The following is a 14,478-nucleotide window of genomic DNA, read 5'->3' as shown; positions in this document are numbered from 1 at the left end:
TTTTTTTTTATTTTTTATTTATTTTTATTTTTATTTTTTGTTTTTGTTTTTCGAGGCAGGGTTTCTCTGTGGCTTTGGAGCCTGTCCTGGAACTAGCTCTTGTAGACCAGGCTGGTCTCGAACTCCCAGATATCCGCCTGCCTCTGCCTCCTGAGTGCTGGGATTAAAGGCTTGCGCCACCACCGCCCGGCTCTCCGGAGCTTTTTAAAAAAGGAGTTTTGAATTTGTATGTAGCTTGTCACAGTCGTCTGCCAGTTCAGGTAACAGAAACTTGACCTCTCAATATCCCCCTTTAAGTCCCTTTGTTACTGCCCCTTCAAATGGGGAGAGGGTGTAGCTGTAGAGGTGCTTGGTGCTAAGCCTGCTGGCCTGAGTTCAGTCCCCACCCCCACACAGTCACAAGCAGCGTCGTCCTCCCTCCTGTGCCTTTGAGCCGGCCGACCATGCTGTCGACTGCTGCAGCTACACGAGCAAGGAAGGGCTTGCAGCCGGAGTCTTGCATTAAACACGCTTGTGTTTCTGTGGCTGACCTTCCCGCTATGCCAAGGTTTCCGTCTGGCTAACTTTCCCACCAGCTTTTCTGGGTCAATTTCTGGTGACAAAGTTCCTCCATTTTCTTTCACCCTCAAACACCCTGATTCTGGTTCCTTCCTGAAAAATATTGACTTGTTTTCAATGAGATAGGATTGTTGTGGAGTATTTAACTTTGCAAGGGTGTGTTGCATTTGTTTAACTATGTAAAGATGTGTTGCTGTTTTACCTTGCCTGCCTACTGCACCTGAATGCTGTATTAAAAAGCTGAACAGCCAATAGTGAGGGAGGAGGTATTATAGCCAGGACTTGAGGGAGGGAGAGAGTAAGTAGGAGGAAGAATTTAGGCTTAGGGGAAGACAGAAAAAGACACCAGGGAAATGCCAGGGGCCAGCCAGCCGTGGAGGAAGCAGGAAAGTAGAGCATACAGAAGAAAAGAAAGGTAAAAAGCCCTGAGCCAGAATGTAGGGGGAAAGAAACATGTTTAATTTAAAAGAGCTAGCTGGACAAGCCCAAGCCAAGGCCGGGGATTCTAAGGCTCCGTGTCTTTGTTTGGGGCTGGTTGGCAACCCCCCAAAATGCCAACTACATGAGATTGTGGTTTGTCAGTTCCTCCCTCCTTCCCATTCAGTCTTTTGTTGAGGTGCAGGGTCTTACTCTAGTCCAGAAATGTACTAGAACTCAGGACATAACCCAGAGTAACCTCAGCTCAGGACACACCACCCTAGCGTCCCCAGTGCTGGGTTACAGACATGTGCCACTGTGCAGCGGTGCGGGCTGAAGACAAGTTCCATGTCATTCAGGTGCTTTTCTTGTGGTGGTGCACACCTTCAATCCCAACACTGAGAGGCAGAGGCAGGCCGGTCTCTGAGTTCAAGGCCAGCCTGGTGTACAGAGTGAGTCCCAGGACAGCCAGGACTACGCAGAGAAACCCTGTCTCAACCCCCCCCCCCCAGTTTTCTTCAGAAATGTGGTTATGCTGTACCAGTACCCTGGTAAGGATTTCGTTGGGTTATCCATGTTCAGGTTTGTTCCTCCATCAGCAGGTTTGGGTTTCTTGCCAAAACTGTGATTAAGGCATTTATTTATTTAGTAGTATTATAGTCCACCAGAGAGTCTGCCCACTCTGCGCTCTGAGCCCAAACTACTCTGAACACAAGCCCTCTGTGCCTCTGCCTCCTGAAAGCTGGGGCTGTAGAGTTGTGCTGCCACGGGACTGACGCGTGGCTTGAATTGCTGCTATTGGCCACGGCTGGGCTAGCAAAGGGATGCACAGCTTCCTCGCAGCCATGCTAGACAGATCCAGATTCCTCCTTTGGCCTCAGCCAACACCTGAGGTGTTTGGTTCCTCACTGCTGGCTGGGAGCACCCCACCATCCTCATGAGGAGCCTCAGGTAGACAGCCAGGCACCCCTGTGGCATTTGGCTAAAGGACAGCAGCGACCAGAACCAAACTGTCTTGTCTTTTGAGGCTGCCTCTTCCCTGGTGCTGACCTAGAATGGCTTTTGCTTGCCCCCCCCCCCCATTGGCGTTTCCATTGTTAATCTGCCCCAGGTTTAAGCTGAAGAAGGGAAGCAGATGTTCATGTGGTACAAACATTAATTCTAGTTGTTTCTTTTTATGAATGGCGGCATTCTGCTATGCAGAGATGTTTGGTTTTATATAGAGCTGAGCACATGAAAACGTATCAGGGTTTTAGTGCATGCTTGACAGGGCTTATCACGGTAAGACCCTGCGATGGAGGCTTTGGGCACTGAGCTGCGCATGTTCATCACAAATCTTGCAGCCCAGCTAGGCACCTGGGGGAGCAGTTCTTTGAGCTTTAGACCTCATGCTCCATACAGACCCTCAGTGGACATCTGTGGGTGAGCCTGGCACAAGGTGTAAAAACCCATCTGTGGCCACGCATCCCTTCTCGTTAGGTCATGTCCCTAAGGATCCCATTTCCTTAAGGTTGACTGTTCCGGGCTTCCTTGGCATCTACCTACTGAAGAACGCTGGAGAGAATTCCCAAACTGTTATCCAAGCCAAGCAGAGGACACGTGTCCTCGATCTGCAGTGGCATCTAGCCCGTATCCACGCGTAACATGAGGAAAGCAGCTTTCAATTCAGACTCGGAAGCTATGCTGGTTTCCACCGCTCTCCTTTATTAGCTCAGTCTGTCCTAAGCTGTACAGCTACGAAAATAACAGACGGAGCCGGAAGCCCAGGAGACGCGCACTCCATAGTGAGGTCAGCCTATGCTGTTGCACGGTCGGTTACGTTTGGTACCACAAGGTGTTCATAATTCAAACAAAATCGGACAGATTAACAATTTTATGTACAGTAAAACAAAAGGGAAGTAATTCAAGTATCAAAATATGGAAACAAAGATTAAATAACATTTTTCTTACAATCCAGTCCCACTGTCCGCCATGAGCAACAACTCCTGTGACCTGCAGCGTAGCCGACTGTGAGACACTGTGAAAATTGCAGCCGTGGGTTCTGAGTGCTCGAACCCGAGGCTTCTGGAGAACTCCTGAATAGGCAACCTCAGAGGCAGAGCCCACCGGAGCCTCCTGCTCAGGGTAGCGGGCTGGCCGGGAGAGGCAAGGAAGGGAGCCTGCGGCCACCGCAGCAAGGGCACTGGGCACATTTTACCACTCTGACCAGAACGGTTCCTACACAGCCTTGGTCTTGCCACAGGGCATGACTCGCACATGTGCCAAAGGCAGACCCTTCCACTTGGCACCTGTCCCGAAAGGGAGAGACCCACCCCAATCTTGAGCCCCAGAGCAGACAAGCCAGAGACTTTCTGGTAGAAACACCCTGAATAAATAAGACATAGCAGCGTCAAGGGGAAGTGCCTGCCTGGGATTTCTAGAACAAAATGCAGCTGGAGCTCATCGTAGTGTCTGCAGTGTCCCCAGGCTTCGTGCCCACCACCGAGCTCACCTCTGGGAGCAGGATTCCTGCAAGGTGGGAGCTGAGGGCAACTTTCTAGGGCTGAGAGTGTGGGGCAGAAAAAGGAAGTTCTGTCGCCGGTACCTTGCACCACTGGCTTCTTTCCCAGAGAGGACAGAGAGCCCACAGGCCTAGCAGAGGTCAACCCTGCTTCCCAAGGAACAGCCACGAGGAGGAGGCGCCCAGCAGCGCTCCACACACACGCCCCAGCTGCAGTCATATATCTGCTCTAGCCTGGCCTACTGCCCCCGAGACCGCATCCACGGGCTCAGTGCTGCTCTTTCCTTTGCTCTCTACTCCAGAAACGCTGGGGAGTGGCTAGCCTGGCTTGTCCCCATCCTCCAGTACTCTAAAGAGCAAAGCTAGCTGGAGAGTCCGAGGGACACCGCTTATCCTCAAGACCACAGCCGGGAAGAGTGTCACTGGACATAGCCTTTTCCACATCTGGAACAGATGTGTCCAGCAATAGGAAACAACAGTCAAAAAGAACCAGAGTGAGGCCAGCCAAGGTCCAAGCTGGCAAGCTGCAAGCTTATCTGATAATCCCACTAGTGCTCCAGACAAAGCCACTTCTCCCTTCTGACATGGCTGCTGCAGCCTGTCAACACACGGCACAGCTGCCGTGGGCAGTGCCAACGTGGACAGGAGAGTACCAAGGAGTTCCCCACACCAGAAACTACTTGCTCATCCCCACTGGAACCCCAGAAACTTCTGCTCTGGCCCAAGTGTCATCACCCCAGCCTAGCTCTAGACTAGGAGCTGGGAACAAAAGTCTGAAGTCTCAGCTCTGCCCCAAGCCACCCCCAGGCTGGGGCTCTGTCCTGAAGGCAGAGGGCTGTACGGACGAGGTCTTTTCCTGTCATCTTGATTGACAGCTTTATCCAGAAGCTGGAACCAAGTGTTAAAAATTTATAAAAAAAAAAAAAAATTACGTTTTCCTATTAAAAACACATGTCCTGGACAGGCCACTCTTGGGCCACCAAGAGTTATGGTCCCCTCTGCCTCCATGGCTGGGTTTGATCTGCCAGACCAAGCGCTGAAAGGAGATCCTACGGGCAGGGCTGGGCCTGGGTCTTCAGAGCTGTCGACGAGGCTCGGTGCTGGGGGCAGGAGCCTGTGCTTTCCACGGCTGTTTCCGCAGCACAGTGTGGCTCCTCAGTGGCTCAGCTTGGCAGAAGCAAACAACGGGGGAGGAAAGAGTTAACCAAAGTCTGTGCAAGTTGGAGGAAATGGAAAGGACACAGAGCAGAAGAGAAGGTCCCTGCCTCCCCCGAGCGGAGCAGAGCGCCCTCCACAGCCTACAGCCCTCTGCTGCTCCTGGCCCATCTGTCCAGGAAGGCACAAAGACAGGAGGTGGACAGCCCTGGTCCCAGCTCAGCGCTGACTGACTCTTCCACTGTCCTACACTGTTGGCACCAAGGCCACAGGAACCAGTTCTTCTGCCTCCTGCCATCTAGACTGATCTTCCCACAGCTCCATGATGCTAGCTGTGGGGATGGCTGGATGACGGCTGTCTCAGGTCCCTACCACCACAGGGAGTGTGAGAATGCTGTCAGACACCAGAGAAGCTGCTCAGTGTCCGCCCTCTGCGCAGGCAGCTCCACTCTGAGAAGGAAGAAGGTGCACTTGTGTGCAGGGCACGCCTCGGTGAGCTGGACTCCAGAGCCAGGCCCATAGCACAGACAGGGGCCAAGCACACCCAGGTCCCTCAAGAACCCACTGTTTGGACGTGCTCTAGGGTGTGGCCAGTACCAACCTTGGCCCTTACAGAAAGTCTGTCCCTGGTGAAGCCACATCACGGGGCCTGACCAGGTGAGAAAGCAGCTGTGTGCAGGGCCCTGGCACTGGTGGTCACAGTGGTGGGTGGGTCAGGAAAGGTGAAAACTGGTAGCTTTTGGCATCCAGCTGTGACCCAGGATTGGACAGGAGAGGAGAGCAACCTTGGGGAGGCTACTGGGGTCCCCTTGGAAGCTACCCCCACTCCTCACCTCCCAGGGCCTATTGCAAAGGCTTTGGGGCCCTCGGACGGAAGCTGCCCTAGCTGTCCTCGGCCCACTGGGAGGTTCACAGTGTGGGTGGTGGAAAGCAGGAGCTGTGAGGGAGGAGGTGTCTAGAGCTGCTGCCAGGAGGGCAGGTCCCATGCAGCTGGAAGGAGAGCTGAGACAGCAGAGCCATCGGGTGGCAAAGGCACAGTGGGGTAGTGGAGACAGGGTGGCTGTTTAGAAGATAGTGGTCTCATACTTGGTGCTGAGGCTCCGCTTAGAGTCTGGTTTTGGGTCCACAATCCAGGAAACACTAGCGTGGGATGGGGCCTCCTGGTCCGAGTCAGGCGGTTCCAGCTGTCAAACAAGGAGACAGGGTTAGGACTGAATATGGCCTCTGCACAGGGCCCGCACACCTGCCCGCCCTGAAGGTGAAGGACGGGCACCTCCAGGAGCCTGGAACAGTTCCTTAGGGAACTATGCAGGGGAACCCTGACCCACTAGAGTTCACGCTCTAAGCTGCAGTCTGGTCATGGTGGGCAGGAAGGGGACGAAAGCTCAGCAGCCCCCAGCCCCTGGGTCCCTCTAGTGGGCAGAAGAGCTCAGCCTGGGGCAGACCACTGCACGCATTCTAGACCTTTGCAGAGGACACACGACAAAGACAAAGGGCAGAGCACACAGCGAGGGCATCTCCAGAAAGGAAAAGAGTCACACAGGCAGAGCACGAGGCCACTGGGATATGAGAGCTCACGGACGCTTCAGAGAGCCTGACACACAAGACAGCGGGAGGCAGAAAGACCTTGGCTCCAGGACTAAGAGACGGCAGCGGTAGGTAGGAAGGACGGTGGGTGGTGCAGGTGTGACAGTGACAACAGCGAGTATCGGGGGGCATCGGCACCTGGGGCGCAGAGCAAAGCAGACAGACGGGGGGGGGGTCACTGGTGCTGTAGCCACGCACGGCAGCCCCAGGACGGCTGCCCTCTCCTGCCCAAGGAACCCAGGGATGCAGTGGAGGGGAGCTAAAGGAAGAGGGCTGCTTTCTTGGGGCAACTGCCAAGGAGTGAGAAGACATTTGATGTGCCCAGCTCCACCCAAGCCCTGGGGTGCCTTGTGGATGGGGGGTGGACACGTACTGCAGACTTCCTCACGCCGACCCGAGGCTTAGGCACCGGTTTGGAAGATTTTGTTTCAATCATTGCAGCTGCAGAGGCCCCCATCGTCCTGGATTTCTGGGCCTGAAGGGCCAGCTGATAGGCCACCTCAAATGCCTGCCCCAGGGTCAGGATGATCTCGTAGGTGAGGTTCTGGGAAGAAGCAGAGAGCCTGCTGAGCAGTGCAGATCCCTGCAGACCCCCTATTCCTACAGGGAGTAGGAAACTTTTTGAAAATAAAAATTGAAGCCCAGCAGTGGTGGCACACACCTTTAATAACAGCACCCAGAGCCAGGGATTTTAATCCCAGGAGGCAGAGGCAGGCAGCTCTCTGAGTTCAAGGCTAGCCTGGTCTATAGAGCAAGTTTCAGGACAGCCATGGGTTACACAGAGAAACCCTGTCTCAACCAAAAACAACAAAACAAACCCAACAGACTTATTTCAAAGTGAGGAATTTCAGCATATTTAGTTTCCTTAGGCATGATTCTTTCAAACACTAAACTTCAAAACCAGCTAAGCTGGGGCTGGAGAGACAGCTCAGAGGTTAAGAGCACTGGCTGCTCTTCCAGAGGTCCTGAGTTCGGTTTCCAACACCCACATGGTGCCCTCTTCTAGCCTAAAGGAATACATGCAGATAGAGCCGTCGTACATAAAATAAAGATCATTAAAAAAACCAAAGCCCAGCTAGGCTGCTCCTATCACAAGAAGAGACACCTGCGGCCCATCCCTGGTGTCCTGGGGACTGTGCTTTCTCCTGAGTCTTCTCTGGCTGGCTTCCCAAGGTGGAGGGAGCACCAGTGATTGGTAATGTGCCCCGTGGTCCACCGGCCTGCAGCTATGCAGCACAGCGAGTTAGGAGCATGTGTGCCTCTGCGAGCCGCAGGCGAGGAGCTACTAGCTCACACCATGTAATCTTCAATACAGCCCAGAGGGAGTAGAGGTAACGTTTTTAGATCATGCAGCTACTAGGGGCAAAACTGGGCGTCTGACACCACAGCCCGGGACTGCAAAGACTTCCTGTAGCGTCTGTGTGGAGGAAGCCCCAGAGCGCTGAACACAGGAGACTTCCTGTTGGGTAAGCAGGAGCAAGGAGAGCCAAGGCCAGGGTGTACCACTACCAGCAGCTTGGGGTCCTGTCCCACCTAGGAAATACGTAGATAAAAAACCAAGGTGCCACCAATAGCCAGGCTTAGGGTGCTTCCCTCTGGGCTGCCACTCCTGCTGTGAAAAGGATTGCACGGGGCACCACTGGGCTTCATTCGTAGGCCAGTCCCCTGCCTGCTAGGGCTAGGCCAGCAGATCCCCTCCATGGCCTTGGTCATCTCTGCCTTCTCAAGGCAGAGCCTGCTGTTGTCACGGGGACACTCACCACATCCACTGTGCTGAAGACGTGGCAGTAGTGGTGGCTCGTCTGCAGGTCCTTGGTGATGTAGGCAAAGGTACACAGGTCCTCCGGGTCCTGCGCAGCGCAAGAAATGTTCCGGATCTCATGTTCAGCAATGACATTCTGCCAGGAAAAACGTGTTCTGGAACTCACGGTCCCCTCGGGGCACGCCTCTAGGATTACCACCCTAGCCTTTCGCCAGCCTGGAACTCCAGACAAACCCCTCTCTTTCCTCACCCCTGGCCATGGCCAACAGGCAGCAAAGTGTTCCTAGTCAAATGCATGCTCCACCTGTCCCCACAGGAGGGCAGCAGAGCACCCAGGGAGGCTCTTAGGCCAGGCCAGGGACCAGCAAACAGAGTTCCAGGAACCTGACAGCGAGGTGGTTCTGCCCACCTTTGCCCTTTGAACAGGAAGTGCTTCAAAGACTCGAATACTGGACACTTTTCTCCAGCTTTTGGCAATGTTCTAGAAGATGCTGGAGACTTTAAGAGGCAGGGCACAGGAAGCAGGTTACTGAGAACATGCTTTGGAAGGTTATACCTGCCCAGGCCCTCCTCACTGTCTCCTGTCCACCACAACAGAGCAAGCTGTGCTTCCTCTTCTGAAACCGTAAGCCAGACAAGCCCTTTGTGCTCTGAATTGGTTGGGCATGAACAGGTAACGTGGAAGTGGAGCTACGGCAGTGCCTAACCTGACAACATGGTTCTCGTACCTCTGCAAAGGTGGACAGAGAAGGCTGCGTTCTGTCCCTGCTCCTGGACGGAGGCTGAGGTGGAGCAGGTTGCATTAGAAGGGGCTATGGCTGTGGCTGTTTGAGCCAGGCTTACAGGGAGAACTGGAAACAACAACCCAGGCAGAAAGCTGTAATGAAGCTGGCCCAAGGACATGGTTTCTGAAGACAGCAGTAGCATTAAAGAAGGAGCCAAAGGCTCTGTATTAGAATAACAGGAAAGTGACTTTGGAGGCAGTCTGGGCATTGGGCTACCCTACCCATGACAAACACAAGAGGATGGAGGCATGAACTCACTGGAACTGCTAGAGTGCTCTGCCTGTGCAGGGCCACCTAGGAGGTTAGGAGGTGTTTTCCTGGAGCCATCTGATCGTGTTCTACCACTGTGGAACACTATGTGTCGCTGTGACTAGCCAACAGCTGAACAGGATAAAGTTAGGAGGCCAGCCGAGGAGAGGAAGAGGGGCAGACAGACGCGGAAGCAAGACGGGCATGTTGTCCTGAGAAACGGCACCAAGCCACATGGCAGAGCACAGATAAGAGCTGTGAGTTAATTTAAATGTAAGACTCAGGTAGTAACGCGCCCTAGCTGAGCTATTGGCCAAGCATGTGTAATTCATACTAAGCCCCTGTGTGTTTATTTGGGAGCTGCTGGCAGGACAGACTTCGTCTACAAGCCACAGCCATGGCCTACAGGCCCAGCTACTTCAGTGGACGGCAGACCCTGGCATCACCTATGAGATGCTAGTTTTGCTGTCACGAAGAGACAGAAAGGTTACAGGGTCATGGAGGCCTGTACTCCAACTTCAAAGGAAGACCATGGGGCCAGGTGGGGCCAGGTGGGGCCAGGGGAATTCAAGAAGCTGTGTGGTGACAGCAATGGAGACTGAAGGCACCAGGAATATGGATATTTCCCAAGAAAAGCTGGGAACAGTGACCAAAGGCAAGAGCTGAAGCAGCAGGGCTTCCAACCCCCCTGGCCCTCACAGTACCCCACACATATGCCCAGATGCCAGCCACGGAGCTATGGGTACCACTGACCTTGCTGGGCCCTGGTTTGCTTTGGTCTGATCTTTCTCTGCTATTCCTTAGAGTGAAGTTTTTACTGTGTCATTCGGTCAGTCAGGAGCATGAGATTTGTCTCCCAACTTTTACTATTCAGGAAGTAAATATGAGTAGGGAGTTTTGCCTGTGTGTACCTGTGAGCCACATGGGCCCGGTGCCTGCTGAGGCCAGGGAAATTCCATCTTCCTGGAAGTGGATTTACAAACAGTTATGAGCCACCATGTGGATGCTAAAAATTGAACCTGGGTCCTCCGGGAGAGCAGCCAGCGGCGCTCTTACCCACTTAGCATCTCTCTAGCCCTGGTTTCTGAGTTTTATTGGTGCTCATAGTTAATAGTCTGAGCTGGGCATGGCAGCACATGCCTTTAATCCAGCACTTGGGAGGCAGAGGCAGGTGGATCTCTGTGCGCTCAAATCCAGCATGGTCTGCAGACTGAGTTCCAGGACGGCCAGGAGCCACTGGGACCAGCGGCAGAAGATACAGTTAGGAAATGAGGTGTCCCTGGAAGGATCATGTACTGAAGGCTGGCCTTGGCTGGTAGGAGGTGCCAGAGGCTTGTCCTTGCCCCCTTTCCTGTCTGCCCCCTTGAGTTCCATGAAGTGAACAGTCTCTACCACATGTGCCCCAACCCCGTGTATACTGCCACAAACACCGAGGCAGGTGACCACAGACCAGCCCTTCTGAAACTCAGGTGGTTTTCTCTCAGGCATCTGGTCACAGGGGACACCTGCCAGCAGGCCTCACGAGAACCATACCTTGTTGGAAGCGTCGATGAACTTGACCCCTTTGTATGTGATGGACAGGATGATGGTCGGGACTTTCTTCATGTGCTCTGTAGACTTCTGTAGGAAATACGGGGCAGGCTGAGAGTTATCTGACCGTAAGGTCCATCCCTCTGTGGTGCAGTAGGCCCAGGAGGTGGTAACCGCTGTTCCCACTTGCTGTTCTAGTCAGCCACCTCCCCACGTTTTCCCCTTTTATTCTCATGTTATGCATATGCCAATAAGAAGAGGGCATCGGTTCTCATGGAACTGAAGTTACAGGCTTGAGCTGCCATGTGGGTGCTGGGAATTGAACCAGGGTCCTCGGTAAAGGCACCAGGGCTCTTAACTGCTGAGCTGTCTCTCCAGTCCCTTACCCGCATTTTGGCACAGGCATCTTGTGTGGATTCTGTCCCTCGCAGATCTTTGATCAGCATGGAACCCAGATACTGTGGGAAGGGGCAGAAGGTGGGTTCAGGAACACGTGTGCTGTCGTGTAGGATGACCTAGCCAATGTGGGTCATCCTGCTGTTAGAGGGGTCACCTTTCCCAACAGTCCTCTCTCCTGTCCCCTTAGCACAGCCGCCCCAGAGGGAGGGGAGGAGGCCATCTGGGAGAGCGCGAGCGACTCACATTAGCCTCATAACCACAGGATTCAAAGATGAGTTTTTCTGGCTGGTGCTGCCAGCTCTGCACCGGAGCATAGGGGGCAGCCAGGCTGGGCGGACGGAGGGTCAGCTTGGTCTCACTGGGCTCCTCCTGTAAAAACACACACAGTTGGACACTGCTCACCTCTGTTCCTGGGGAGCTCACAAATTCACCTCTAGCATACCCAAGAGCGGGGAAACCGGTGACCCCAGCAAAGGCAGGAGTCAGGTGCAGAGGGCAAAAAGGCACCTGAGCAGCACTGGGGCCAAGGGAGGTACTCTCAGGGCAAGCACAGCCAGGCACCCAACACAGGAGCACGCACATAGCAGGATGTGTAGAAACAAGCTGTAGGCATGTTTCACATAAAAACAAAGGCTGAAGCCATGGAGCTGAGTCCTGGGCAAAGGATGTGATTTAAATGGGCCCTCTGCTAACAACTGGGGTGGGAGGAGCCACTGTAGTTCAGACAAGAGTCTATGCAGGGGATGGAGATACAGGTTCAGAAAAGAACTCAGACTTCTACCATTATATGCAGGCTCCACAGAGAACCGAACAGCTGGCAGTGTTCACGTCTGTAAAATAAACAGCTGCAGGAAGGAGAGGGAGTGCGGAGAGAACAGGGAGACGCCCAGTGACGTGGAGTGTGTGCAGGGTGTCAGAGCTCTCCCAGTCCCTGCCAAGCTGGGGTCCAGAAGGCTACTTGCAGCAAGGGGCAGAGCCAGAGCTTGGCAAGGCAGGAGGACAGACAGGCAAGCCCTGGAAGAATGTCTGAGGGTGAAGGCTCCAAAGGCTGAGCCCAGAATGCAGGACTGCACCAGCCTTGCCCTGGCGAAGCATAGGGAAGCAGGAAATATCTAGCTGTGCCCGCGAGTCTAAGAACAGGGGCGGCGAAGCACACGGGGAACTGGGTTGTGGTTCTGCAGGGTTGGTGGGACAGGAGGACAAGGAGCTTTCAGCTACAGAGAAGGAAGCTCTGGGGATCAGGATGAGTGAGAGGATGGGATGGCTGTGGGGATGAGCGAGGGCCCGCAGGGCTAGACGGGAGGACCAGCCACAGGAGAGCCCCAGACCTGAAGATGGGAGGGGTGGAGGCGGCTTTTCTCAAAGCTCCTGCAGGCCCTTGGGTAGGGTGAAGTGGGCAGCAGTACTGCCTCCTGCTGCCGATCCCTGCAGCTTCTGACCCTTCCGCTCACCTGGACTCTGAAGCGCTCTACTCGAGAGGCTGCCGCAGGGTCGTACGGGCTGTCGTGGCGCCTCCTGCTGGTGTCTGCCGAGGGCAGCAGCAGTTCTGCTGACCGCCCTGTGCAGGAGTCATTCTGGCTCAGTGGGGATGACGTCTGGGAGATTAGGTCCTGGCACTGTTGGGCAAGAAACTGGTGAAATTCCCAGCTGAAGGTGTCGGCTGTTCTGAGGCTACCTAGGGTGAGCCCAGAGCTGAGGGGTGGAGAGCAAGGAGGTGCACAAGTGGCCAAGAGCTGTGGACGGAGGCGACTAGGCCTTGCCTGGGCCTTGTGCTCACATTTATCAGCCCTAGGTGCGGCCTCACGGGAACTGCTTTGGCTCCTTCCTACAGTTAAAGTGGTCCTTGGTTAGTGGCCATCTCGGCACCTTGGGATACAGACAAGAGGTGCCACCCTTGCAAAGGACAGAAGCCACTCTCCTGTGTGGGAGTCCAGCAGGAGAGGGCAGGGACTGCTGTCTGCTATTCTGAGACATGTAACCAGGACGAAAACACAGAGTCATAGACCGTCTCCCTCCTTGAACTCACTCTTAGCTGGGAAAATCTCGGGGGCTTCTGGGGTGGCTCCTCATAGGGCCTTTCCGCAAGCGAGGCGATGATGCGTTTACGGTGGCCCAGCAGGTGAACCTTCAGGACCTGGTGGCGGAGCAGAGGGGTGGTGAGTGGAGCTGGGCTCCTCAGCCCCTCCTGTCCTAGCCTCCCACGATGCACTCACATTGACAAGCTCCAGCTCCCAGAGGTTCTTCACAGTGTCTATGGAGCTGTAGCCGCTGGACAGGAAGGAATGGATGTAGTCCTGCAGCCCCAGTGAGTCCAACCAGGAGGGCACTGAGGGGGGGTTGACCCCATCATAGCCAAGAGCCTTCACCTGTGGTGTGAGGAGGCCTAATGGCATCTGAGTTACAGAGCAAGAAGCTGGAGACCAAGGCTACCCCGAGACCCTCCCTTGGCACAGGCCATCACCACTCTGAGAGGTAGCAGCTGCTGGATATAAGGAGGAGGGGCCAGTAGGTGAAGCAAGATGGAGGGAAGGGGTGACAGACTGCTTCTCCATGAGCTCTGGGAGGTCACAGGTTTGTAAGGGCAAGAATATAGTGTGTGCCAATGAAGCAGTTACTTCCTGAACTCTGGGTTAGTAAAAGGATCAATGGGACACTGGCCACGGCACTAATAGTCAAGGTATGGAGGCTGTTGTCTCAAAGAAGCCAGTGCTGCTGCTGCTGCCTCTCATGCCTGCTCCTCAGGCTTCTCTGGGGTCAAGATAGGCTAGCCTGGGCTCTAATGAGTCAAAAGAGACTCCAAAGGGGGCACCAGTGACAAGCCAAGACTATGGGCCTCGGTTCTGTGCCAAGAGGACCCTAGATCCTCTTGCCCAATCAGACAAGACACTTATTACCTCTTATTAGCCCTGCAGGCTTTACAAGGAAGGAACAAAGACCCTGTGCCCTGCTGGGCTCTTATAGGGGCAGACATGGGACAGACAAGACCTGCATGCCTCAGAGCCAGGCTCCTTTCTGCTCAACCTAGGTCAGAGGCTCTCAACCTTCCTGATGTTGCACAGTTGCTCATGTTGTGTTAACCCCAACCATAAAGTTACTTTGTTATCTGACAATGTGACCCCTGTGAAGGGGTCAGGACCCACATGTTGAGAACCACTGGTCTAGGCATTCAAGAAGACAGCCCTGGCCTGGGAGCATCACCTTAGGCAGGGAGCGTGCAGCCTGCAGCAGCTTCCGCCGGTGCTGTGGGTCGCTGATGCCAATCTCCCTCAGGTCTTGCTCTTCCATCACATTGGAGCCCTGAGACAGAGAAAAAGTTAGGTCCTTCCTACACTGGAGCCTAGCGTCCTGTAAGTCAGCCTGCCATGACCCCATGCCAGATTTTTCTGTCGCAGCTACTAAGTGAAGGCAAGAAGACGGCCACCAGACAGGGGCCAGCATATGCTGAAGGCAAACCTGCTCAGACTGTCCATTCCCAGAGCGCATGGAGCTACACTCACAACCCCTTTGCATCACCTTGGAGGGAAAGCTCTGCGTTC

At 54.3% G+C, this 14,478-nt stretch overlaps 1 protein-coding gene across 1 annotated transcript in view; it reads right to left on the bottom strand.

Annotated features, from left to right (window-relative positions):
* Positions 1-4,648: 4,648 nt before the first annotated feature.
* Positions 4,649-14,478, bottom strand: part of Anks1a (ankyrin repeat and sterile alpha motif domain containing 1A) — a 165,883-nt gene continuing 156,053 nt past the window's right edge. Inside the window, exons 15-24 of the mRNA XM_050139737.1 lie at positions 14,141-14,239; positions 13,156-13,308; positions 12,969-13,076; positions 12,394-12,558; positions 11,186-11,311; positions 10,930-11,001; positions 10,547-10,633; positions 7,978-8,115; positions 6,591-6,761; positions 4,649-5,814 (exon numbers count right to left, since the gene is read on the bottom strand). Coding sequence (XP_049995694.1) covers positions 5,695-5,814; positions 6,591-6,761; positions 7,978-8,115; positions 10,547-10,633; positions 10,930-11,001; positions 11,186-11,311; positions 12,394-12,558; positions 12,969-13,076; positions 13,156-13,308; positions 14,141-14,239 — 1,239 coding nt within the window. The 3' untranslated portion in view covers positions 4,649-5,694. The remainder of the gene's footprint in view (positions 5,815-6,590; positions 6,762-7,977; positions 8,116-10,546; positions 10,634-10,929; positions 11,002-11,185; positions 11,312-12,393; positions 12,559-12,968; positions 13,077-13,155; positions 13,309-14,140; positions 14,240-14,478) is intronic.

The sequence above is a fragment of the Alexandromys fortis genome, unplaced genomic scaffold (genome assembly GCF_014885135.2).
Source record: "Alexandromys fortis isolate MF-2015 unplaced genomic scaffold, M_Fortis_MF-2015_v1.1 scaffold_9, whole genome shotgun sequence".
Classification (NCBI taxonomy): domain Eukaryota; kingdom Metazoa; phylum Chordata; class Mammalia; order Rodentia; family Cricetidae; genus Alexandromys; species Alexandromys fortis.
Note: the sequence above shows the minus strand (reverse complement) of the source record. Positions and strands in the feature narration are given on the sequence as shown.